This window comes from Azolla caroliniana, unplaced genomic scaffold, assembly GCF_043228905.1.
Source record: "Azolla caroliniana isolate FFs.n. ecotype wild unplaced genomic scaffold, voAzoCaro1.0.p SCAF_3, whole genome shotgun sequence".
Classification (NCBI taxonomy): domain Eukaryota; kingdom Viridiplantae; phylum Streptophyta; class Polypodiopsida; order Salviniales; family Salviniaceae; genus Azolla; species Azolla caroliniana.
In genome coordinates, this window is record NW_028230438.1 from 24772147 (window position 1) to 24799161 (window position 27015).

The following is a 27015-nucleotide window of genomic DNA, read 5'->3' on the forward strand; positions in this document are numbered from 1 at the left end:
GGAGACAATTGGTTCGCTCATTGGCTTGAAACCCATGGAAAACTATGGACCTTGTTTACCAGTACCCGCATCATGCAAAAGACAATTGACATCCAACAAACACTTCATATTAAGTGGTAGATCTAGCAAAATACACAAATTGAACTCAGTTACCATTATAATGTGACTTTTCACACTACAATTTGTTGTCGTCGACCATGCACCATGATGTTGTCCTCACATAATCAAATACTCATAGAGCCCTTTGTTAGTTAATTAACATATGTTTGAGGTGAAACCCCACAAGAAATACAAAATAACAAAACTCAAGAGCACCCAAAATACAGTAATAAAGAGGGCTTGAAGAAACTAAAGTTAAAATTAGGCGTTGACCAAATACCACATGATTTCATGCCCAAAATTCAAGCCAACGGAAAAAGGTGGTGTTGCCTCATAAATGATCGAGAAAGAGTCTAGTACCCAAAAAGATTTTCCACACTACATGTTTCGAAACCCAAGTTAAAGATTGTCCTTGGCTTGATGGATCAAAACTCTTGTTGATGGACAAGTCCATTGTTGGAGGGAGAGCCAATGGTGCACCGACTCCCAAATGGGGTGGTGTGCTAAAGGCAACAAAAGAAAAGGAGAAAAGAGTGTCACAAATACTATATTTGTACTAATGTGTGTGAGGCCAACTTCAAGGTTACAAAATGTTTGGCTTTTATATGTTTTTTTCACTTGGCCGTTAAGTCACGAGGAGATGTAAAAACTAACCAACCATTGCAAAGTTCTCACTTGACCATTAATTTCTAAACACATAAGTAACTAACGACATCCTAGTTAAACAAAATTCTACATCTATTAGGTGAATCAATTGGTCAAATAATATCCATACAAATCCATCATTGTTTCCAATCATCTTAAACACCTCACACGGAGAGAACGAATTATTGTTTGAGTATCCTATTGGAATTGAATCTAATAAGCATCTCCACAAGAACACCCGTTGTTAAAATTGTAAACTTGAATTTTAAAGTTTAGCAAGTATTTTCATCCACGTACATGCCTAGGATTTAGTGATTTTCCATAAAGCATTTCCATGAGCTTGTGGCCAATAGGGGGGGGGGGGGGGGGGAGTAACCTCCATATGTTAAGAGTTGATGACCCATTTATTACCTCCAATGTGAATCAAAAGGCTTATGTAATTCCATATGGGTAGTTGATCACGCAACTACCTAGACACGTGCTACCTCTGGTTGTGAATGAAAGGCCTATGTAATTGCACATAAGTATATGGTTGATGTTATCCAATAGATTTAAACCAAATGTTTATGTGATGTACACTAGATTAACTTTGCATTGTCCATATTTGAAACTTTAGCACATGTCTTCATTAGTGATTGTGTCTACATTAACATAACACCTTTTTTGTCTATGAAGAATCCTTAATGTGGCTCCACATAAACTAAGAGTTATGAATTCTAACATCGTGGGGTTACCAATGTGGGTTCCTCAGCCAATCCAACAAAGTTTCTATAGGACTACCAAACTTTAATCAATTTAGTGGTATTTGGGACACCCTTTCATTTCAACCATCAAACTTCCCAAACACATATTCCTAATAATTGTAAATCGAACATGTACCAATATCGTGGCAAGAATCTTTATACACAAGAGAATTTGTTGGAATTGTGAAGATAGCTCTATGGCTTCCCTTGCCATCATGTGCCTCTTTGAATCAAGAAAATCTAATCCATGAGGAACGGCTACCTATAATAACAACCTTAGACCTCTCTTAGTATGTTTGGAGCACCAAAAAAAGCAGAGGTTATGTTTTGCTACATGTGGTTAGGCCAATCATTACTCTAGAGGTAAGTAATATTATGGATAAACTAACATCATAATATTTATTTGTAACCATATGTGTAAACTCAACCATGCATATGCATATGAATCACACGAATGCATCTACAAGAGTTTTAACTTTTCAAAGTTAGCACACAACTTAAGAGCATTTATTATTGCATGCATACTTTGGGGGTTATTATATGACGTAAAATGTGAAACACAAACTGCCTCTCATAATCTCATCAGATAGTTGTAACCTTGCAATTGTCCATTTGTCATAAGGTTATCAACACATAGTAGTAGTGGATGAGTAGCAATTGTGTAAAGTATTGCATTGATGGGGCAATCTTGCCATAACGAAATATAGGCGCAAAAGAGCATGCAATCATATTTGTGTAATGTGGCTTCTATAAAACTCTGCTAGATGGTAGTAAATATTTTGTTTGTATCTGCTCGCATATCATAATCATTGCATCTTGATATATGTATATTTGCATAATTTGCAACAATGTAAGCATGGAAAATGTTATCTAGGACCCCCCTTTGTGGTATAAAACTATATTGGTTAGTATGGATGTTGTTAGAGAAGCATTCTTTACTTCTATTCACTAAAACTTTTGCTATGAGGTTGTAAACCACAAACATAAGTGAAATTGATCTTGAATCTAAAAGAGTTTCACACCAATCTTCTTTCTTCATGATTGAATGCAAAGAAAACATTTTAAAATTTTCATGAGAAGAAATAACCTAACAACATGGGACACAATGTCTTGTGATTGGACCCATGGGGCCACGATAGGCAATCATCTCATAAACCATGTGTTGTGTCCCTTCTCATTCTCTTCATTGATTTATGACAGATTTGACGGACAACACGGAGGTTTAGATAATGGTGTGGATTTTTAATTTTTGGTTTACTATATGTGCTCCATAAAACAACTACGATGCATGTGATTATTGGCGGTATGGAAGCTCCTAAAAAAGGGTTCGAATGAAGGAAAACTAAGCTCAAATCAAAACACATATCACAAATACTTGATGGTTCTTGGTACACAATTTTCTCGCTTGCGTTAATGCTATATCTTTATCTATTAAGCGAAATGACGGAATTTAGTCTATCCCATGGTCACAATCACTAACTTCTTAGTAAGTTCCTTGCATATGATGAACTCTTATCGATGTACTAATAATGGGATAAAACACAGAAAGAAATGCATAGAGGGGTATTCTTGTAATTATCAAAGCACAGGGGCATTCTTGTAAATATCGAAATTTGAAGCGGGGGGGGGGGTCTTTCTTCAGGTTTCTCTGTGCAAAGGAGAGACTGAGAAGAAGGCAGGAAGAAGCGGGGAGATGGTGTTTGCGAGAGTATATAAAGCTTCACAGAGCTTGGAGGAGCTAGCAAAAGGGTTTTACGGGCACTGGAAGGACAGGAAATGGGTCCCTGCTGCCATCAGCGCCAGGTACCGAGCTCGGCTTCGCAAAGAGACACTCCTTTCTGGAGGGTAAGTCTTTCCTTTACACAGGAGAGATTGAGCGATGAAAGCGAGCGAGCGAGCGAGAGAGAAAGATTAACGTCTACTTGAGGTCAAAATCTGCATATGAGAATAATCGTGATCACAAGTATGAGTGAATTCATGTTATCCGTAATGAAATAGAGATAAAAGCTATATAGTTATGCATTCGACTGCAACTTTCTGCAGTTACATCTACTAGAGTAGTGCATTAGCGATATTTGAACCGGGGTACATGGATTAGTTAAAACGTGCCTGCCAGTTGTGACAGATCACAGAGAGATAGTGGTACATTCGACTCGAATTCAGAGATGGAGATTGTTTTCCTATTTCTGAGATGTTGGGATATGCACAATGCTTTTATATTTCATGGTAGGCATGGAGTCAGAGCATATCTATGAAAGTTGATGGGAGTATTCATTGACAATTTTCTTAATTGGGGCAAGTTGAAATTCCTTCCTCAGTGGAGTGTTCATCTTGCCTATTGCCGACTTTGCATGTTCCACTACCCCACTACCTGTGTAGTGGTGACCACACTCAATTGTGGCACCATTGTATTGTTTTTAACACACATTTATTAATATAATTGTGTTTCCACCAAAAGAAATGCTAGAGGTGAGTCCATAGCTAGAATCAAACTTAAGGTTGTGTGAATTTGTGACTTTTAATGCTACGATGTAAGTCACCAGGCTAGCAGCCCTCGAGAGAGAAGACAACAAGTAAGATCCTTTACTAAGATTATCTGTCAGAGACAACGATTTCATGTATTCAGGTTCCTACATTCGGCAGTGGCATTGAGTAACAAACTAAAGGTACTGAAAATGCAGGTGGATTGGTTTGTAAATACAATGTATTCTGAAAAAAAAGAGATGAAATTGAAAATTACATCTCAGATTAACTGAACCCACCTCAGTGTTTTGTAAACACAAGCGTTGCGGCTGGGGTGCAGCCCTAATACGACAAAAAAGGAGATAAAATGAAAAGAAAAATGAGATGTCATGTTCATATTTCCAAAAGCCAAAGTGACATGTGTGACCAAAGTTACCATCATCATCTCATACATGATACACATACTAGGTGTAAGGTCAGAAAAATATTTTAGTGAATCAAACTTGTTGAACAATTATCTCCATGATCTGTTTCCTGTATGGCCCATCTGCCTTGTAGCCTGCACTCACAGTCACTGTTGTCACTGGCATTCCTCTGATTGCTTAATGGTAACTCCTTGGCACATTGTCGCTGGAGGTGCAGACCTATGGAAGCAGTCAGAAATATGTGATTGCCTCAGTGCCCTGTGTGCTAATAGCAGGAATATTTTTTTATGCTTCTAAAGTTCGAGTATGTTTGCTTCTTAAAAAGACGTTAGCATGTCTTTCTTTCTTTCTTGCTGATGTGGTTATAGGCTGGGTATTTGCACATGAGTTTTCCTTTTTCTCAATCTCTAATCCTTTTAAAAACTTCATGACATGACTTTTGCAATAGGGAGTATTGTGGAGGCTCTGATGGTATGAACCAATTTTTATAGCTGTATAGAGTTGCAACAAATCTTGCTCATGCCTCTTTGTTAGCGCCACAAAACATTGCTTACTCACCCCTCTCTGTGATCTCAAGTTGCCATATATTATGCCCATCTGTAACTCATCAAGCCACCACACTGTTTGCCACCTGCTTACGTGCAGTTTACACCTCAAGCTACCATCCTGTTCGTATTGTTTTACCTGCCACCTCCTCAGACTGTGAAGGTTGCTATGTTAAATTGATTTAAACCAAGCAATATATGAAAGTGGAATATGGTGAGGCTATTATTGACTTTAGTACAGTATTTTATACAAGGTATTTCATGCAGTTGCAAAGTTCATCTAAACTGTTGATTGTGAGGTGAAAATCCTGAAGCTTGTGAGCACCATCGTTTGAACTTTGGGAATGGAACTGGTATAATGAGATAAGATATTACTTTACTGGATGTGGATAATTGATGTCGAGAATAGGAACATAATCATTTGTTCCTAATGTTGAACCCCTTTAAATAAAAATATTTATAGTTGAGTGGTTTTATGTTTTCTCCATGCTTTGTTATGTTCATACGGTTAATACATGACTGAGAATTGATGTGAACTTAAAACCTTGGAGAGTTTCTTTGAATCTCTAATCCATGGGCATGTTTCTGTAGCCATTGTCCTTTGGCAGCTTGAGTACCTGTATGAATTCTGCTTCTGTGGAAGAAAGGGTGACACTGCCTTGTTTCTTAAAACACCACAATATTGCTTCTCCAGCGAAGGTAAACACAAAATCTGTGGTTCATTGTCTTGTGTCTAAGTCTCCACTGTAATCTGAGGCGCATCATCCTAGTAGACTGGATCTTTATTGTGATGACAATGTGGATCCTAGATGATGCGTGTGGTAAGAAACCTCATAACTTGTTGTAAGACATTCCAATGAGCAGGCACTGGATTCTGCATAAAGCTTGAAATGTAGCCTGTGTTGAAACATAGATCTGGTCTGGTGCAAGACACTAAGTAGCATAGGATGCTCAATATCTCTCTATAGGGGATTGTCTTCATTTGTTTTCAGGGATTAATTTGAGCTAAGATTTAGACTAGGGTGAGATGGAATTAGAGTAGGCGTACAATCCAACACATTGTACTTTGTGAATGTATCCCTTATAAACTTCTTTTGACTGAGATGGTGGCTGTATGGAGATTCTGTGAATGCAAGCTCCATACCTAAGATGTAATGCAGTCGTCTTCCATCCGTAATGGTTAATATGCTTGAAAGTTCTACGTGACCCGTTTTACAGCTTCAAAAGAGTTACTTTGTACGATTATGTCATTGACATACATGTAGTGCACTCGTCCTCCATCTGTAATGGTGAATATGCTCCAAAGCTCTACATGACTTGTTTTACAGCCTCAAAAGAGGTACTTTGTACCATTATGTCATTGACATAGATTGCCAGAATGAGGATAAGGTTTTCAAGAAATCTAATGTATACATCTCAATCTGACTTGAGTCTCTTAAATCCTTGTTGAATGAGAAACTTTTGGAGGCAGTAATACCAAAAGTTAGAAGAGGATTGTTTAAGACCATGTAATGTCTTTTCTAGAAGACATGCATAGTGAGAGTTAGTTGGATCTTGGAAGCATGGAGGCTGTTCCTTACTAATACCCGTATCTAAATTTCCATTTAGAAATACTGTTTCTATTTTATTTATTGTGACTTTTAAGAGCATACCTATAGCTAAATGAACCTGAATGATTGTGATTGGAAGTAAGCGAGCATAAGCATCGTAGTAGCTTTGCCTTGTAATTTACTGAAACATTTGGCAACTAGGCGAACTTTGTGTTGATATAGGGTGCCATCTAGGTTGAGCTTTTGCCTTAGTATCTATTTACACTTAATGATTTTGCAGTTCTTTGGTTGTGACACCACTAGTCTCCGTGTTCCTTTCCATTTGATAGAGTCCATTTATGATTGCATGGCGGCTCTCCATTGGGTTACCTCTGGTCCTTGAAGTGCCTTTCTAAAGTTTGTGATGGAGTTGTCTTATGATGAGGATATACCGTCAGTGATGTGGTGGCTGCATGGTTTTGTGACTTATGCTCTAAGCTGTTTTGTAATTTGGGTGTCTAGAGTGGAAGGAAAGTTGCTTCTAATGGTATATCTGATGTGCCACCACCTGATCTAGCCATCGACCTAAGATTACTACATAATGCCATTTAGTGATGCAGTGTATATTATGTTCCTTGTAGAGGCATTGATTGCAGGTATGGTGAGCATAATAGTAGGTATGGTGAGACTTAGAATTAAGAAAATATGTTTAAGGAGTTAAGAAATTGATATTTCATCTGTTTACAGCGAGTGGACCTATGATCGCCCAAGGAAAGAAATGAAACCAAAGATGAAAGGTCACAAGTGCGATCGTCTTGCTGCAGAGAAGTAATGCATCAATATGATTTTCTGTTACATTTTCTTTTATTGAGAGCATTGTCAACCTTATATTTTCTTTCGATTTTGCAGACGAGCAAGAACAGAGGAGCTGATGAAAAAGATGCCGCAGATGTTGTTTGACATGAAGGTGAGTTTTGTCGTTTTTAACTTGTATTGCAATGAGGATTAGAGACATCATTTTTTTCATGCTTCAAAACAATCATATATATACACATGCATAAAAATGATGTGCATAAACTTTATATAACCATGATTCTGCGTGTACAAAGCTTATCACCTAAAAATGCATGGTTCAAGAACGAATGGGCATTGTAATATCAATTAGGAAGCAATTCCTAGTTGCAGTAATGGAATTGCAAATTGTACTATAGCTGGAAAATATTGACATTTTGTAATAAATAACATGATATTTGTGAATTCTTCTTTCCAGCATTAAGGTCATAAACGAGGGATTGTATGCTAAGCCCAATGTGATTTCACTGCCTATTTTAACCTTTCTTTTTCCAAATGGAATGATGATCAACTGCTTAGAACTTAAGAAAGGCCTCATGGTACTGGAGCTCTAGTTTATTACACCCCTTGTAAATGTCAATAATACGTCTATTGAAGAAAGAATAACGTGATGATTTATTGGGATCTTTGTTTGGACCATACAATCCTTAATTTGTTTCCTCATCTGAATCTCCAGCAACATTTTCGTTACAAATAAGTTTATGGATAAGCCGCTCATATGTTCTTACAAAAGACTGCATCTCAACATCACAATGATGCAATACAATTCAGTGGGAAAAACTATGTCAATCACGAAAGCTTTCTTGGAATGTGGATAATGTCTATTGTCTAGAGAATGTTTGCTGTGTAGATATGAATATCAGTGTTGTCATGCGTGTGTGCATTTACAAGCGACTATATTTTCGGAATGCTTTATATTTTCTTTATGGGTTTTTGAGGTTTCTTACTGTAATATCATATGCTTTGAAGGAAAACAAAACGCAAATAATAGTATGATGATCATTCAATTGGTCTTCATACACTGTTTAATTTTGTGTCTTCATGTTTGCAGAAAAGGACATGGGAGAGAAGGCTCAAGGCCAAGTTAGCGGATTCATAGTTATTTTTGAATCGATGGTGAGAAGCCACTATTTCTTTGAAGTTGCTCAACATATCCAAAGACCCAAAGCATTTTTTATAAAACAAAAATGTTTTTCGAATGTGAGTGTCATGATCAGAACAGACAATTTTTTGCTTGATGTTCTCTCATTATTAAAGTTTGCTCAAGATATCAACTAAGAAGTTTAAAGAAGGATATCGTAGAGCATGGCATAAGTGTTATTGAGATAAAAAGACAGTTGTGTTAAAAGGTGCAGAGACACAACGATATTTCAAACTTTGAACAAGATCTGAAAATAATCGGTAAGCTATGGAATTTGAAAATACTGAGATTAGGCAATAGTTCTTAATAGTAGTGCATAGTATGAATGAGAGGTTCTGCTGCCGAAGTTGAGTGGTATTGCAATCTTATCTTGTGATCCTATTCTTGCCTCATGCATCTTGACAATATAGTATGCAGTTTGATACAAATCTTCAGTTAATGATAATATCAAAAGTTTAATTAAGGCATTGTATTTTCATACGAGTTTTGTGCATATTCTACCTATCACTAGAACCTTTTCATTTTTTACCACATCTATATTGACTAACTTTATGGTGAAACTCGCATTATGGGGTGAATGTTCCTTCTAGGGTAATTGTATTGAAAGGAACTGCTGAACATGATTGGTGTGTTGTGAGTTTAAATTTCCATTTATTTTTAATTATGTTCATCGAGGATGGTTGCAGTGGAGATTCTACAAAGACTGCTTGAAAAGTGTTTTAAGAAAAGTTTATTCAGAAATGTTTGGCAGGTATTTTGCTTAAACATTTAGTTTGTGGGTGAGCATCATGCAGTAATTTTAGAAATGATATGTATTCTATATCTATATGTGCCTATGATAGATGTCCCCAGAATATTTTTTATGGTGGTGGGGCTAACAAGCAGGAGTGTGCCTGGAATATATGTACCTTACTCATGACGAGAAACCATGCTTAAGTATACCCCAGCTGCCTTTATTAGAAGTGGGTCATGGCCAATGTGTCAATCCCAATTGCCAATGATAAATAATACAAAGGTTGTAAAACCCATGCATTGATCTAGTAGATAGAAGTGCAGGCAGACATTGTAGGCAAAACACGTCCTTAAACACTTCTTAATTAATTCATGATTCCTAGGACGGATGTATACATATGGCATGTTTTAGTTATAAGCTTACATAATGAGCAAACCTATAACGAGATTGTAGATACATTGTCATGATATGTATGGAATGGGAAAATTGTTATTATATCTATATTTTATTATCTTAATAACAAAATTGTTAGCTCGTTTGCTTTAGAATACCATAGTTATGAGTCCTTGATCAATCTTAGGGTCGACATTCTCTTTTGTGTTGCCAAGTCTATGTTCATAAACAAGTAAAAAATTGACATTGCATTTGCATTCCCTCTCTTTTTCGATACACGTGGGTGATTCTTGTTAGCTTATAAATAGTTTGTATCCTTACCTTTGGTCAAAGTTTATATATCTCTTTGCATCACCTATCATACAAGCAATGTTGAGGCAATGTCTTGAGACTTGTGATATGAGGGCATCAAATAATGTAGCTAAGTATATAGGGTAGTGTTCGTGGTGGACTTGTCTCCAACAAATTTATGTTAGTTCATGGGTGAAATGCATGATAGAGCTTGTTGGTAAAGTCATTAATGAGAGTTAAGGTGATGGTGATGGTGATGGTGATATTATATTATTCTATGGTTGGTGAGGAATATGGCAAGATAATTATGATTCACACTAAATGGGATTGGGCCTTGGTGAGGAACATAACACAAGCTTTGAAGGGTTCTCGATTGAGTTTAAGGGTTTAGGTTTTTTTTAATTTTGCTATGCAATCACCCAAGTCTTGACGCATGGAGATGCTATATAAGTCCAAATCAATGGTAGGACTAGACAATTGTCTACCCATCCAAGCCATTTGAAAATATCACATGTGTAAAAATATTTTGAAAGAGTTGTAGAAATTGAATAGAAAACTCTTGCTTATTTACATGAATATGTGTGTCTTTTTTGTGTTGTGTCCTTGCGAAACAACAAAACATAATACACACCATAATTGATATGGTATGTGGATAATTACATAGTAATAATATACCAATGATTCTCATATTATTGTTTCATGACTTCTGGTTCTCCTCAATACTATATACCTGGATTTATGCTTTATTAAATACATGAAAATTGGAATTTGTCATATGTATCTTGAGTAATAAAAATAGTTTGCATCGATATTGTCTCATTAGAGGGTGCAAATTTTGTTTCGCTTTTTTTAATCATCCGCTTAGATAGTTGAAGCAACATCCAAGTATTACTAACATTGCAAAAATCCCAAATCAACTGTTTAATGTGTCCCATTTGCCATTTCTTAGCAATATCCTTGCTACAATGCATTTTATAGGAAGCCTTTCAAGAGATAGGTGCTAAATGAAAATGGAATTCATGATTATTGTCGATATTGAAGGCATACGACACTGCATCGCCTACTTTTAGACTCAATAATAAAAGTGATGAAGTGGATATCCATGGAAAATGGTCATATATAATATAATCTATTTACATGTAGTCTATCTATATATTTGAAATTTGATTATCGTATTGTGTAATAAGGTATTGCAAAGTTCATTCATCCAAAGCAACGTGGTAAACATCTAAATAGAGATTACTTGCAAAGAAGAGCGGCTACTAGTGTTGTCCATTAATTTTGTGAATGATTTGTGTGCATTTATTGATCAAGGTGGATATAAAGGAGACCAATGATATTTACACGCATTTTATTGTTTATGTGCAGGAATTTGGTGGATTCGGCAAGATGGTTGATGATAACTTAACGAAGCAGTTATTATGTTTTTGATAAGGATGAGTGATGATGGTGTGGGGGCTGAAGAATAAGCTCATGAGGAGAGGAGGGAACTTGACTTAATTTGTTGTTGTATGTACAGGAATTTGGTGTAATCCGGCAAATGCAAGTAGAAGAAATTTCTCCTGACTTTGCTTGATTTGTCTGTTTCTTGGAAGCTTGTTTTGGCTTAGAGTCTCTAACAAGAGGAGGGGAAAGGAAGGATTTGAAAAAGATCCTTTTATTGGTATAGTAAATGTGAACCAATAATTGAAGCCCGAGAGTTTTTTGATGGATTATTGTTGGTTGGAGATGTGGTACAATGCACTGCCACGTTATTGGGCTATACTGAACATGATAAGAATGACGATGCTATACAACTCTATCTTCAAATGCTTGTGCAAGGCCTCTTACCTAATATGATGACATTTTCTGGTATGTTGAAAGCATGTGGCAACATGGGAGATATACAAAAAGGGAACAACTTCCATGTTCAAATGTCCTCGTAAAACATGGAGGTCACACAAACAAGTGCCGTATTGAGAAGTATGCTTGAAGATTAAGAAGTCTTCGCCATAAGACAAGCAAGAAGTCTTTTTGAATGGTCTCGTTTAATTTCCAGATATGCTCGAACGGAGAAACTGTGCAGAAAACATTTAGCACAATTATGGTTTCAAATATCGTCTCATAGAATGCACTAAAAAGAGGCTATAGAGACTATGGATATGCTGAGGAGGGGTTGTATTAGTTTTGAACAGATGCAACACAATATATGTATATAGTTTTCCTTTAATTTTAATACCAATGGAGGATTTTTTTATGGAAAAAAAAAAATCCGGCAAGATGGTTGATGTGGAAAGAGAAAGCATTGTTGTTGACTTTACAGTCAGGAATGTGAATAGTGGTTCTCTTGAAAAACCAAACAAAGTAGTTGATCTTCTTCAAATCCGAGATGTACAGGTTGAAGAAGTATTGAATGGCTCATAACTATGACCTGAGAGGGCTTCTTTCTAAATAGACCTACTTTTGTTGTTGTCTATGGATATGGATACCTTGCAATATGTCTAGGGAATAGATTGTAATTATTGGATTGTTTTCTCTATGTTGGAGTACATAGATTTGTTTCCTCAGCCATTATCTTGCATAAGACGGGCTTGGAAAAAAAGACTTTGTATGTTAAACCGTTGTGACCTTTCTATATAACTAATGGAAAGATTTTTTTTTTTGGAAAATAAAATAAAATGATATTTTGTTTTGAACATTTAAAAATGTGCACGATTCTCGGAAAAGGATTGTTGCAATCATGACAAATGGCAGCAATGTTTTCCATTGATAACCAAGCTTTGGAGGAATAGACATTGTTTTGCCTCTACTATGATCCGCATGTGAAAGAGGGTTTTCAAATACGAATAAAAAGATCAAAACCATTTCCCCCCTTTAAGTTTGTTCACATTTGTGGTCATGAATACAACAAGTGAGACAAAATTTGATGAGGTTAGTCAATTGCACATCAAATTCTTAATGTTGGTCCCAATACTATGTTTCCTCATAGGCTTGTTGAGGGTTCTTATTTGATTTTTGGATACCTATTGGTGTATTTTCCTAGGTCATACTTTCAGACAAAGTTGTCAATTGGTGTGATTTGGTGGTTGTGTGACTTTGGATGTTCTTATATTTTATTATAATCATTGATGTAGAATTACATATTATGAAAACAAGGAAAGTTTAGTAATGTATAATGTATATCTAAATGGTTAGAAGTGATGCCCACTAGCTCGATTCCATATGTTCAAATCATCAAATGGCTATAACAAGTGCCTCCAACTAAGGGTTCAGAGGCCCTTGTCTCTAACATGTCGGTGTTTACATTTAAACAGGACATAAGTGAAGGTGCTTATGCTAATTTTTGTCTTACCATCTCAAAATCTAGCACATACATTGATGATCAAGATTCTAGAAAGCTGGCACATACATTGACAAACATAATGCATCTCATATATTGCCAATGCTTGGTTATTTGGCCTTGAAAATTGGTCAACATTTGGAAAGTGTAACCTCGACTTCAAATGCAAATGTTGATCCTTTTCTTTACTAGACAAGGTCTTTCGGCTATAAATGGTAGCGTGCACCATACCATGTCTTATGGTTGATGGTTTTATGATAGATGCGTCCTACATGCTACTTCGAGTAAACTACACTTTAAAATTCAACTAAAATGTAAAAGAATATCATAAGGTTTAACATACATAACTTGTAGTGATATGATGAATGGTTCATATTGCTTCGTTCAATACCTAGTTGATTTAGTTGGACATGCAACGAGCATGTTACAAAAGATCCAAGTGAGGTAAAGTAATAAGATATAACTTCTTGTTGCTTTCTAAGGTAAAGCTAAGCTTGGAAATTGAATCATTTTATTCAAAAGAACATGGGAGATGTGTAACAAATGCATGAACCCTTGAAATTGAAACAATCATAAAACTAAATTCTATGTAACCTTTGGGCCATCTAATGCGAAAGAGCAAAAAAGGTTTTCCTCTTCTTTCATTGATGTGTTACTTTAATAATTTACTAGTTATCTATGTCATTGATAACTGTATCAACATTGATCGCATGGGGATTGAGTGTTCGTGCACGCATCGGTGCTTACCACCAAGCTGCGAATTAAACTCTTAATATAATGCATGCCAAGTAGATTGAAGTAAATGAATAGGTGGAGAATTGCCGCGTATCGATAAATAAGATATGGTTTACCAATACATTGCTAGGTGATGACAGAAGATGGGTTAGATATGAAAACTTCAAATATCTTGTACGAAATTATAACCATTGCTTTGCCAAACTTTCAAGGATGGAAACAAACAAAAATGATTAATATTATCAAAATGAGTGGTGCGACTAGAGAGAATGCGTCTGATACATATTTTACACCATGACACTATCTGAATGCCAATAGTAGATAGGTTGGGTGATGAAGAAGATTTGTGGACATGTTCAAGATGGGTTCTTTAAATCAACATTCTAGTCTCTAGACATTGAGTGTGTGAAGCTAAAAGACAAAAATGAATAGCATGTGTTCACCCAACTTTTTCAATGCATGAGAATTAGTGTGTTGGATACGAGATTTTCAATACTTAAAAAGTATCAATTGGGAAAACGACGTATTGCTCTCATAAAAATATTGTGTTTGGTTGGCAAAACTCCAAGGGTTTGCTCAAGTACATTAGATGGATACAGATGGGGACTCTGTCATCTCCGTCGGTGTTCACACGGGGCCATAAAGTAAAAATCATTGAAATGTTCAATCTCACACCTTATCCAATTACATAGATGGAATTGGACAAGAGGGGGAGTCTAAAACATTGTGAATTTGATCCGCCCATATCGAGTGTGAGCATTCAATTGCAGATATAACCAACTTGGGGGGGGGGGGGGGGGGGGGGGGCATTGTGCACATTCTAAGACGTCGTCATGGCCGCAAGAGAGACTTTTTGAAACACTCTGTTTGAGCTGCTCGGTTCCATAGAGGTGAAACCAACCACACGAAGTCGACACACACCCTCACTCCTAGCCTTGTCCGTCTCCCCCCAATGGAAGCATAACAAACCCAAAAAAAAGGATAGGCCCTGGATGTTATATACAATAAGGACGATGTCCGAGAGTGTGCACGTAATCCTGCCATTTCTCTTGCCTCAGAAACCCTCCTCCCCCCTCTTCGGGGTTACGGCCTTGTTTGCGGCATTACACTTGGAAATGCAGACAATATACATACATACATACATACATACATACATACATGTGTTTAGAGCGAGAGGTGGATGGATCGATCTATCGAATATGTTATCGTGTAGATCGATCGACCATGTTATTTGTGTGGATCGATCCATCATGTTCATAATGTGAGATCGATCGATCCATCAATGTTCATAATGTCAAAGCAAATAGAAGGATGCATAGATTGTTGGGACCATGGAACCCCTTCTCAATCCAAAAAAGAACATCTGACACACACACACACACACACATACATACATATATGTATGTATGTATATATTTTCTCACAACCCTCACTCATGGAACCCTAATCTTCTTCTTCTTCTTCTTCACGGAACCCTAATCCTCTCTTCTTCCTCTTGTTCATTCATATTAGACCTTCAGCTTCTTCCACCTGTCCATTAAACCCTAATCTTCTTCTTCTTCTTCTTCTTCTTCACGGAATCCTATTTTTCTTCTTCTCGTCGAAACCCTAATCCGCTTCCAATCTGCTAGTTGTCTCCCGAACCTGCCTTCTTCTCTCAACCTTAAGCAACGAATAGGAGGTTCGTTGGATCACTGCAGAGGTTTCTCGTATCTTGTTTATTCTTCTTCTGAAACATCGATCTCTTCAAACAGAGTGTTTTTCTCGTATCTTCTACATATCAAATCCATTTCTATACAGTTTTACTTGTCCCAAGTTCCTCCATCTCAATCTCTTCACAGTTGGTTTTTTCTTTTTTCCTTCTTACGAAGAAGAAACCATCTTTCTGTTTTGTGGAGATCAATGGGGAGTCGGGCCGATTTTGATATGAACATGAAGGAATTCACTCACTCAAAATCAATGGGATCCTATTCCCAATCACAGTTTAGACAGCAATCATCATCATCATCATCACCACACCGGTTTGCTATGAATTCGAACGGTAATATTCAGACCAGTAACAATTTTAATCATCAAGAACAAGGTCGTGCGAATTATAGTGGCAATGGAAACGCCCCAAGAATGACGAAATCCAAGAGTGGCTCATGGATCCTCGACGAGGCAGAGATTCAAAGACGAAAAAGGGTCGCGTCTTACAAGTCTTACACTGTGGAAGACAGGTTCAAGTCATCATTCCGTAAAAGCTTCCGTTGGATCAAAGACAAATGTTCAAACATTCGGCATGGATTGTGGTGAAAAGCAGGAAATAAATAAAGAAAATTCGTTGATATAAAAACAATTGATAACACACTCTTTCTCTCTGCAAGCCAAATTCTTGGCTTTTGCCTTCCTTCTGCATTCTGAGTCATTCCCCTTAAATTCCGTTCTTTTCTTGGCTTTTTCCGCAATGACAGAATCTCTCTTATGCTTCTTTTCCCCTTTCCGTTCTTTTTTTTTTTGTTTGGCTATGGGCCTCATGATCTGAGGCATATTTTTCTTTTCTTTTCTTTTCGGCTATGGCTTTGAAATTTCTGATGATGGCTGTTGCATCTCAGATATGTTCCTGACCATAGCTTCTAAATCACGGGTCTTCTCTTCTGAATTGTCTGTTTCCTTCGCTATGGATTCTTAATTAAAGAAGTTTTCTTGGCAAGCAATGAATTGCTGAATCGGTCTTCTTGGCTATATACTACTGAACCAGACGTGACTGAAATGTTCTCTTCTTGGTTATTGGCTGCTCAAATCAGATGTCTTCTTGGCAGTGAATCAGACGTCTTCTTGGCAATGGCGTCTGAATCATTCTTTTGCAGATACGGCTATAGCCCTTTCTGGATTCATTTATGCATGTGGCTATGTCTACCGCCACCGCTTCTGAATCATCAATCGTTATTGGATATGGCCTTGGATTCACCTGAATCAATTGTGTATGGTTTAGCGACATCCATCTTCTCTCCAAATACCATGGCGGCGGCAGATTTGAGCAATTTATGTGGTGCCATTTTTGAGAGCCAGGAGGCAAACTGCAATCAATGGTCGTCATCTCTTTTGGTTTTTGCTCTCAAGCTCAAGCTTTGCTTGGATTTCCTGTAATTCCACTTAAGCTCTGGTAACTATTTCCACGCGCAAGCAATCATGTGCAGTATTTCGATTTCGAGAGGCAATCGAGTGTGCTATTACGGGAGGAATTGGTCATGTAAATTTGCTATCACACCCTGAGTAATTGGAGTTTGCTTTTGCTAGAGGAATTGGCGATGTAAATTTGCTACCACACCCTGAGTAATTGGAGTTTGCTTTTTGCTAGAGGAATTGGCGATGTAAATTTGCTACCACACCCTGAGTAATTGGATGAAAAATTACACCGGAGTTTTCTGATTGTGGCCTCAAATGACCCTTCTTTTTCGAGCTATTTGGATTAGTTCTACGCAAGTAGAAATGCTCCCATCCATTTACATCCTCCGTCCTTCCATGGTTTATGTAACAAGGGAGCATTTTGTATGTTAATGGGGATGAAATCAGAGTCTTAAGGGGCCATTTTGTATGTTAATGGGGATGAAATCAGAGTCTTAAGGGGCCATTTTGTATGTTAATGGGGATGAAATCAGAGTCTTAAGGGGCCATTTTGTGTGTTAATGGGGATGAAATCAGAGTCTTAAGGGGTCATGTTGTATGTTAATGGAGATGAAATCAGAGCCTTCTCGTGTGATTAAATTTTTAGCTTGTTCTCGTTGTACTGCATTCTAAACGCTTAATTAATTGTATGGTTTGATTGAGATCAAGTAAATGCTTAATTAATTATATGGTTTGATTGAGATCAAGTAAATGCTTAACTAATTATATGGTTTGATTGAGATCAAGTAAATGCTTAACTAATTATATGGTTTGATTGAGATCAAGTAAATGCTTAACTAATCATATGGTTTGATTGAGATCAAGTAAACGCTTAATTAATTATATGGATTGATTGAGGTAAATCAATCTTGCAAAGTCATGAATTGTCGACAGCGTCCTTAAAATACTCTGCAGCTTATTCGAATACATGTGCTGAGTTTTAAGCAATTTATCATAATCGATCTGAGAAATTATTTAGATGTTTAATAACTATATTCTATACCTCATCACGAAGCGTTTGTAGTCCAACGGTTAGGATAATTGCCTTCCAAGCAATAGACCCGGGTTCGACTCCCGGCAGACGCAATTCTATTTTACGTTTAGTTTTATCTAATTAAACCTTTTTTCCTATGTTTAAAAAATGTACATAAATTTCCTACCCCAAATGTTTTAACATACTCTTTTGCCTATATAGCGCCGGCAAGCATTTAGCATGCGTTTTCTTTTGGTTTTCATATTACACATCTTTTACTCATCAACATGTAAGTAGTGTAATTTTTCAAGAACAAGGGGAGATGATGAATGTGGATACACTTACGCCACTCGGCCTCTCCTTGAGGAAGCCGAAATGCAAAGAACAACTAAACGCCCTCGGATGTTGGGCTTTAAAACAAGTCGACGTGGAGTAGAAAAGATTAAGAAGATAAGGGAACGTGAGCTACGTCGACTAGAAGCTATGGTTGGGGTATCTCTTACATTGGGACCATGGGCCACATCCACATCACAACCCTTTGACCTCCCGCTTCTCTTCGAGACACTTGGATGGAAATGAAATTAGGCCTAGTTTAACATCATTTTCATTGTAGAACATGTTTTTTATATAGAACAGTCTTGTTATTTTCTTAGAACTATTTAGCTTAAACTCTATTTTTATCTTATTTTTATTTTTACTTTCGATGAATGGGTAAATATCCCATTTTTTTTGTAAACCATTTGTCTCATGGGCCAATTTTGGCCTTAGAAGACATTAATATTTCTTTCTTTCTTTCTTTATTGTGTATCAAAAACGTACATAAATTTTCTCTCCAAGGGTCTACCCCAAATAATTTGACACACTTGTTGCCTATATAGGGCAAGCGAGCATATATTATCATGCATTTGAGACTCTTTACACTTGCCTTTGAGCAAAAGCATTTACATAGTGTAGCAGTATTGGTCATGTTGACTGACATATGTTGTTATGAGCATAAGCATCTAAAGTTAGATCCTTTGAGGCATAGACGTTTTATCACAATGGAAAGATAGAAGGAATGGTGCTCACATTCAGTGACATATCTTGTTATGTGTATAAGCATCTAAAGGTAGATCCTTTGAGGCATAGATGTTTTAGCACAATGGACAAATAGAAGGAATAGTGCTCATCTTGAGTGACATATGTTGTTATGAGCATAAGCATCTAAAGTTAGATCCTTTCAAACATTTTAGCATAGTGGACAGATATAAGGAATATGCAACCTTTTGCAATTGGACGCAACGAGAAACCATAGAACAAGTTGAAAGAATACAAAAGGATTTGAGGCGTAAATGCCTTGTGAGAGCACCCAAGATACAAGTCTAAATGATGTAGGTGCACCTTGGAACACCACCATCTACCTTTCTTTTCTTTTCTAAACCCTAAAATTTAAAATCAGGAAAAGAAAAAGTTTTTGTTCTTTTATGTGTGTCCATTTCTCTCAAAGGGCTTATATGAGTTATGTCTAGATAGTGGCCTTCCCCTCATTCATAAACATTTATGCTAGTGTGCATACACATCAATGAGCAATGAATGATTCATCAAGAATGTTTATGTTCACGAACTATCGAAGATGCAAGTAGCTTTTTGTGTCTTCAACCCATTGTCATAGTGCAATCAGAACATTAAGTGCATCACATGACGATTTAGTCGAGTATCTATTAGGGATTTGTTATAAATTGGAAACTGATATTGACCCATGTTGAGGAGTCTATAAAGTTCACATTTTCCTTTCAATGGCTATTGTGTGAATCAAGCATGACCATCCATTGCCCACATGCATGGTCATGCCAAGATGCATTCATGATCATAGAGTGTGATCTATCTCTTTGTGGATTTTTAAATGCCCTTGGTTAAACATTCAAGTGCTTTATATTGTGGTTAATTGAATTGTTACTCTTTGAATTGATTATGTAAGACATTTGATAATATTGTGATTAGCATTATACGTTGCAATTGTTATGATTGTGATTGAAGTGATTAACCGTGTATCTACGATATTTCATGGTACGATCAATGCTATTGTAATAGGTGTTATGATGAGTCGGATGGTTTCTTGTTACATGAAAATTGACATGTGAGCTTGCGTTATGTTCTTCTATTATATTTTACATATCAAACCAGTTATTATGAAATAGCTATATTATGTAATTCACATGAGTTCTATAATATGAATAGTGTCTCCGTAGGCGTTGATTAATTTGGTATAATATCTCAAATGGTTATGTGCATAATACGAAAGCTAGATGAATTACATGGAATGGGGACCAACTTAGAAGCTCTTCATGGATCACAAAAAGATAAACACAATAAAAAGTTGCATGACAAACAACACACCTTCATGTCCCAAGTTCGAGAGTTCATGATTACTTGATGGCAGGAATGGGATCCGACTATAGACCTGCCATGATCCATGGCACATGTGTCACATTAATATAGGTTCACCTGCACGAGGATTTAGAAAGCTGACATTCCTACCACTTGATAACCCTGAGTATAAAAGGTTGGCAACATTACGAAAGGGCAACAACTAATGAGAACCCGAAAGAGGATCAACCAAACCAAACCATCAAGTTCTTGAGGGGTTCTCGACAATTGAGCGAACGTCTGAAGCAAACATTGCATGTAGGCAAGGCAAGGCAAAACACATGAGAGAGGGATACATATGATGCTATCAAATTGCATAAAAAACTGAAGGAATGCTAAGTAATACATGGTACAACACATATTTTTATGGAACACATTTTTCTTGGATATGCCGAACATGAACAAGATTGCCTAGAAAGATTATTTATCTTTACCTATAAAGATTGGCTACGGTCATTCGTTCAACACGGCTATACAATATTCATTGTAATAGTGGACTATTTGTATATTGCCTCTGGGCCAGTTTAATTTTAATACCAATGGAGGATATTTTTTATGGGAAAAAAACCATACGAGAGAGGGGTGAGAGAAAGTTAGGTCTTGAACCCAAGAGCTAGGATTAGTAGTTTAATAGCTTAGCACTAAGGCAAGCTAATTACCATTAAGTTAATTAGGGAGAGAGAGAGGTGAGAAAGTTATGTCTTGAACCCGAGGCCTAGGATTAGCGGTTTAAAAACCTAGTACAATTAAGCAGTAAGCTAATTACAATTAGAGAGAGGGTTAATTAGAATTAAGTACAATTAAGAGGTAAGCTAATTACAATGAGAGAGAGAGAGAGAGAGTTAATTAGAATTAAGTTACAATTAAGAGGTAAGCTAATTACAATTAAAGAGAGAGTTAATTAGAATAAAGTACAATTAAGAGGTAAGCTAATTACAATGAGAGAGAGAGAGAGAGAGAGAGAGAGAGAGAGAGAGAGAAATCCTTCATGTCCTGACAGACTGACAGTGGCAGTGGGAGGATAACGTCTAGGGTTCGAAGCTTTCTGACAGCAAGAAGAACCAAATCTCGACCTATGGCCATGGCCATGGCAGCTCCTTCTTCTTCCTCCTCCTTCTCGTCTCTCCCCCTCAGAAGGATGTGCACCCGATCAGGTCTCCTTCTCCTTCCCCGTTTCGCAGCTGTATGGTGCCGCCTTCCCCACAGAAGGCAGAAATCCACACCGAAACAGATCCATCTCGCTGCATCCGCTGTTGTTGCCTCTTCTTTTTGTTCATCCTCCTCCAACGAAAAGAAAGAAAACATCATTCCGTTCCCTACATCTGCTTATGTTCATCTTCCTTTCTGCAAGAAACGTTGCTTCTACTGTGATTTCGCCATCGTTGCAGTTGGCGAAAGAACAAACAAAGGTTCGACCTCTGATCTTCACATTGATTCGATTATGGAAAGTTACGTGGACTTGATATGCACGGAGATGGCATCATCTTTCAAGTTATGGAATCCTTCTTCTTATCAGGTTCCTCCTCTCAAAACTCTCTTCTTTGGTGGAGGAACACCCTCGTTGCTTCCTGCAAAGCATATCTCACGAATCATTCAAGCTTTCCATAGTTTCTGCGGCTTCGAAGATACCGTTGAAATTTCCATGGAGATGGATCCTGGAACTTTTGACAGAGATACGCTCCCGGCATTTCTTGACTGTGGAGTTAACAGGATTTCACTAGGCGTTCAAGCTTTCCATGAAAACTTCTTGAAAGAATGTGGCAGGTCGCATGGTCTTGATGATGTATATGAAGCCATTGATCTCATCCATGGATGTGGAATGAAGAATTGGAGCCTTGATCTCATCTCTTCGTTACCGTATCAGACAATAAATCTGTGGGAAGACTCTCTAAAGGAAGCCATTAAAGCTTCGCCTGCACATTTGTCTGTATATGATCTCCAGGTTGAAGAAGGTACCAAATTTGGAAACTGGTATAAACCAGGAAAGTTTCCATTACCTGATGAGGGAAGCTCAGCTTCGTTCTACAAATCTGCATCTTCTCTTCTTAGAGAAGCAGGATATGAACATTATGAGATAAGTAACTATGCTAAACAAGGTTATCAATGCCAGCACAATATGGTTTATTGGAAGAATTTACCTTATTATGCATTTGGCTTGGGTTCAACTAGCTATGTCCAGGGCCATAGATTCTCGAGACCCAGAAAATGGAAAGTGTATGCCGAGTATGTCAAGGAGTTAGAAGCCATGGTAACTAAATGCCATACCCATGGCGCTAAATCTACTGGAAAATGTATTGGAATTATGCAAGATGTTGAAAGAATCACAAAGGTTGTAGGTCTTGGCCAATCCGCTACATTAAGTGGGAATAGTAATGACATGCAAGATCTTGATGGGAATCATATTGAAAGTACAGAAGATCATGATGCCATGAAATCTCTTGATGCTCAAGACATTAAATACTCCATTAGGTTTGGTGGAGATGGTCATGAAACTACAATAGAAGATAGATTCTGTGATACGATTATGCTCTCTCTCCGACTCGCACAAGGCTTAGATCTCACGGAAATATTGCAATCATTTGGCAAGGACTTGTATTTATGCCTATGTGAAGCATTTTTAACATTTGTGAAGAGTGCTCATGCAGAAGCTCTTGATAAGAACCGAGGAACTATTTCTTTAGAATTATATTCTAGTTTAGTTGCTCAGAGGTCAGCAGCTCATATCAGTGAGGAGGTCTTCTTCATACGTCTCTCGGATCCAGAGGGGTTTCTTCTGTCCAATGAGATTATTTCATCCTTGTTTTCTGCTTTGCCAAGTATGAAACAACAAAACAAATTGTAGTTTATAAAAATTTCTGTGAGTATCAACATGCACAACAAATGCATGTTTAAGTGCTTCACCATTTTGATGTCTGAGACTGTCAAGCTATGGTCCCTGTGGTGGCAAAACAAATATAGTGGGATTGGTCTGTAGATGCGTTACAGGTTTTGAAGTTCAAACATATTAATAAAGCATGTTTCACATGATGGCCGTGGGGATTGTGAGTCGTGATCAGTAATGCCCTCATGGAGTAAGCTTGCATCGAAGTGACTGGACTTCACATGAGATCTTATCACCAGGGCATAATGTGGTAGCAAATGGATTGCATTTCATGTGCAAATACTCTCACTCTGCCATTGGATCCTGATATTTACTCTTGAAGGAATCTCTTTTTGGATGCTTTGTCCGTATACATGACTCTTCATCTTTCTCACGAATATATAAGAAGGAATAATATTTTGCAAGCTAAGAAAACACTAGGGGGACTACCTCACGGAATATAGTTACTGCTTTGTATCAATATCAGCCTTTTTCCATTGAGCTACCCATAGTGTAATCAGATGAATGAAGTTGGCCAAACTAAAATGCATATTTGTGATCTAACCATAACACATGAAGTGAAAAACCGCCTAGTATTAGGTAACTAGTTTGGCAGACTTTTAGTCACAATACCAATACAAATGTAACATAAAATGACTAGTATTGGATGCTTCATTCATCAAAAGATTCAAGAACAATTATCTACACCTTACAATTCCAAGTCAACCTCTAACAACTTGTCACGTCATAGGATACAACATTCCCAATTGGTAAATGAAGTGTATTGTAAAGTCTTTTGTCCTCTAGAAATGATGAAGGATTGTCATTAAACCACCTACGATTTCTTTGATATTGTGGCATTACAACAATGTGACATACAAGCCACATCTTTAGTTCTTAAAACAATAAATGGATTAATGTTAAACACCTTGTAATTTCTTCAAGGATACCTTATCATCATGATAATGCACCAATGATAATGTGAAGTCTTTTGTCCTCTAGAAATGATGAAGCATTGTCATTAAACCAGCTATAATTTCTTTGATATCGTGGCATTACAACAATGTGACATACAAGCCACATCTTTAGTTCTTAAAACAATAAATGGATTAATGTTAAACACCTTGTAATTTCTTCAAGGATACCTTATCATCATGATAATGCAACAAATGATCCAGCCATGTCTAGCACTAACGCAATACATATTAACAAACTACTTTGAATTAGTACAATTTATTCATTTTTTTGAGAAGATTCACTAGAAAAGAAAATGTTATTGAAACTATAGCCAAAGAAAGCCTGGATTGTTCACTCTTTGTTTAAATGTAAACATGGCTAGATAAAACTAAACAATTCAGATGACTAGTTGAATGACAATGGTGGGCATACTAAGTTGTTTACTTTTGCTTTAATGTGAACAACAATCTTCACATGAATTATGTGTTTCTTCCTCTTGTTGAAAGGAACTGCAAAATTTATAAGATGATCATATAAGTTTTTTCTTCTTAAAAAAGCTTTGTATGTGCCATATTTGCCATACAGCTGCCGATAAGCACACCAGCAAAGAAGCAATGCCAAAACGAGCTATTAGAGTGTTTGTCTTCTCATTCACATTCCGCATCTCTATCTCCCTGAACACATCATACGATTGAAACAATAAGATATAAGACCTTCATTGAATTAAGTTATGCAGATTGACATGACATTAACTGCCTTTGCCTTAGATTATTAGCCTCCCATGCTATAAAGATAAATTCTTCATAGAAGGTTATAAAGATAAATTCTCTGACTATTTCCATTAAAATTGTTTAGGCATTATTACTTTTCCCTCAAATACATGAGGTTGTCTCGTATCATCTCGATAGCTCCATGAACTCTCATAAGCTCAAGCTCGACACCCTATACAATACAATTGGGATCAAAGGACTCAAACAATTTATATTGGCACGAGCTATTTTAATGTGAAACTTCACTAGCTTCCATGCGTAATAACCTCGATCTTATCTTTCCGTGCAACCGAGTCCCAATCTTTAGCTGCAATCCCCATCTTCCAATCGAGCTCAACAGTCAAGCTCCGAGTGCTTGAAGGTGATGGCAACCAAAAACATGCCACATAAGTTCCGGCCTCCACCGTGGTGAAACCAAACTCACCTCCTAACACACTCTCTGCGTGATGTAGAGCTCTTCCGGATGGAGATGACACCTACTACAACCATTCACAACAAGGGCATTATTAACACTCCAAAACACAAACAATGTGAAGGCACTGCATACACAACCATTCAGAATTGTTCAGCTCACTGGATTGTAATCCGGGGGATTCATATATCTATCTATCTATCTATATGTGTGCGTGCGTGCGTGCATGTGTGTGTATACATATACAAGTTTACCAGTACTCCATAAAAGTCTGTACATACATACATACATACACACAAATATATATATATATATATATATATATATATATATACATATACAAGTTTACCAATACTCCATAAACGTCTGTACATACATACATACATACATACATACATACATACATACATATATACACACAAATAGAGAATGTAGGTATGTATGTATGTGCAGACTTTTATGGTGTACTAGTAAACTTGTGCTTCCGAAAGTTTCTGGTCTCTAGCAGTCGGAGTTTGTTAAGGCAGTGTGACCCAGCATTATGTGTTCAAGGTCTCCAAGCAAAAGCATTTGTAAAGAGTATTAACTCGAAAGGCATCTCCCAAGTATCCAGAAGCATTTGTAAGCCGCGAATGATTTAGTGTTTTTGGGATCAAGGATTAACCTTGAGGGAGACAGTATGATCAGAAGAAGAAGAAGAAGAAGCATGAGCATGGCCATGGCCATGGTCCTCGTCCGAGAGGAGGACTCTGTAGTGTGCAAGCACCAGAGCTTTGGGGTGAATGTACTCAGAGAGGCATTTGGTAGCGATGCCAGAGGGAACATCGAAGCGGAGGGCATCCGAAAGAAGCGCAGGATTCGGAGTTATTATTGTGAACAGCAGGAGCAGAAGAGGAGGAGGAAGAAGAAGAAGAAGATGATGATGATGATGATGATGGCGAAGCACGCCATGGGAGCTCATTTCTTCTGAATCAGTCGTCTTTCTTCGTTGGAAGCTTCCGCAGAGACATGAAATTAAATTTTTTTATTTTTTTATTTTTTTATTTATTGATTGTTTTTTTCTTTCACGTGACACTCTGATATGGTTCAAAGAAAAAGGGAGGGGGAGAAATATCACGTGAGGGAATTGCAAAGAGACAAAGAGACAAAGTCACGTGAGTTTTTTTTCCCTGGACGACCCTCAATGCCAAAAGTCACGTGACTTTTTCAGTGAAGGAGTTTCAATGGCAAAAGCCACAACCGGTTTGTCCTTAACCGGTTTGGGACAAAACAACAATACAGTCACAACTAATATTCAACTTCAATACTATTACAACTAATATACAACTAATACAGTTTGATCACAGTCAGGATATGTCTGTCCCGTCCTATAGGGGGGGTAGAAAGGGGTTGTACACCCAAGGGGATTATCATTAAGGCATGCACACATTAACTAATTAATCATGACATCGGGGTGTTGTGTTTTCTGTTAACTGCGATGTAGCATAACTAGATTATATTGTGATCATTGGTTATTGAGCAATGAAGAATGCTCCCTTCCTTATAGGAACCTTATTATTAAGCATGCTAAAGTAAAG

General features: G+C 37.2%; 3 protein-coding genes and 1 non-coding gene across 5 annotated transcripts; 3 read left to right on the forward strand and 1 right to left on the reverse strand.

Moving 5' to 3' along the window:
* The first annotated feature begins 3139 nt into the window (after positions 1–3139).
* LOC147866794 (tyrosine sulfotransferase-like protein) lies at positions 3140–8881 on the forward strand. Of its 2 annotated transcripts, XM_087317283.1 has the most exons (5): positions 3140–3332; positions 7197–7277; positions 7359–7416; positions 8353–8417; positions 8569–8881. In XM_087317283.1, the coding sequence occupies exons 1-4, from the start codon at positions 3181–3183 to the stop codon at positions 8398–8400; spliced, it is 339 nt and encodes a 112-aa protein (XP_087173409.1). In that variant the 5' UTR covers positions 3140–3180; the 3' UTR covers positions 8401–8417; positions 8569–8881. The 2 variants fall into 2 exon arrangements, with proteins under 2 accessions (XP_087173409.1, XP_087173408.1); XM_087317282.1 differs by having other exon boundaries at positions 8353–8881.
* Positions 8882–18074: 9193 nt separating this feature from the next.
* TRNAG-UCC (transfer RNA glycine (anticodon UCC)) lies at positions 18075–18146 on the forward strand. The gene has a single exon. It is a non-coding gene; the product is annotated as a tRNA-Gly (tRNA).
* Positions 18147–21464: 3318 nt separating this feature from the next.
* LOC147866796 (Radical SAM superfamily protein) lies at positions 21465–23962 on the forward strand. Its single transcript, XM_087317284.1, has one exon. It carries the CDS (start codon positions 21515–21517, stop codon positions 23279–23281), a length of 1767 nt encoding a protein of 588 aa, XP_087173410.1. The 5' UTR covers positions 21465–21514; the 3' UTR covers positions 23282–23962.
* Positions 23963–24584: 622 nt separating this feature from the next.
* Positions 24585–26431, reverse strand: LOC147866797 (transmembrane emp24 domain-containing protein p24delta4-like). Its single transcript, XM_087317292.1, has 4 exons — positions 26103–26431; positions 25293–25502; positions 25122–25198; positions 24585–24930 (listed from the first exon to the last, which is right to left on the reverse strand). The coding sequence occupies exons 1-4, from the start codon at positions 26397–26399 to the stop codon at positions 24786–24788; spliced, it is 729 nt and encodes a 242-aa protein (XP_087173418.1). The 5' UTR covers positions 26400–26431; the 3' UTR covers positions 24585–24785.
* Positions 26432–27015: the final 584 nt, after the last annotated feature.

What these genes read in the sequence shown, in the direction of transcription:
- LOC147866796 (XM_087317284.1), top strand. Translation starts at nt 21,515, where the DNA reads ATGGCCATGGCCATGGCAGCTCCTTCTTCTTCCTCCTCCTTCTCGTCT.
- LOC147866797 (XM_087317292.1), bottom strand. Translation starts at nt 26,399, where the DNA reads ATGAGCTCCCATGGCGTGCTTCGCCATCATCATCATCATCATCATCTT. An exon ending in ATCATACTGTCTCCCTCAAG is followed by an intron (nt 25,503 to 26,102) that starts GTTAATCCTTGA and finishes TGGTTGTAGTAG; the next exon opens with GTGTCATCTCCATCCGGAAG. An exon ending in CACGGAAAGATAAGATCGAG is followed by an intron (nt 25,199 to 25,292) that starts GTTATTACGCAT and finishes TGTATTGTATAG; the next exon opens with GGTGTCGAGCTTGAGCTTAT.
- LOC147866794 (XM_087317282.1), top strand. Translation starts at nt 3,181, where the DNA reads ATGGTGTTTGCGAGAGTATATAAAGCTTCACAGAGCTTGGAGGAGCTA. An exon ending in GAGACACTCCTTTCTGGAGG is followed by an intron (nt 3,333 to 7,196) that starts GTAAGTCTTTCC and finishes ATCTGTTTACAG; the next exon opens with CGAGTGGACCTATGATCGCC. An exon ending in AGATGTTGTTTGACATGAAG is followed by an intron (nt 7,417 to 8,352) that starts GTGAGTTTTGTC and finishes TCATGTTTGCAG; the next exon opens with AAAAGGACATGGGAGAGAAG.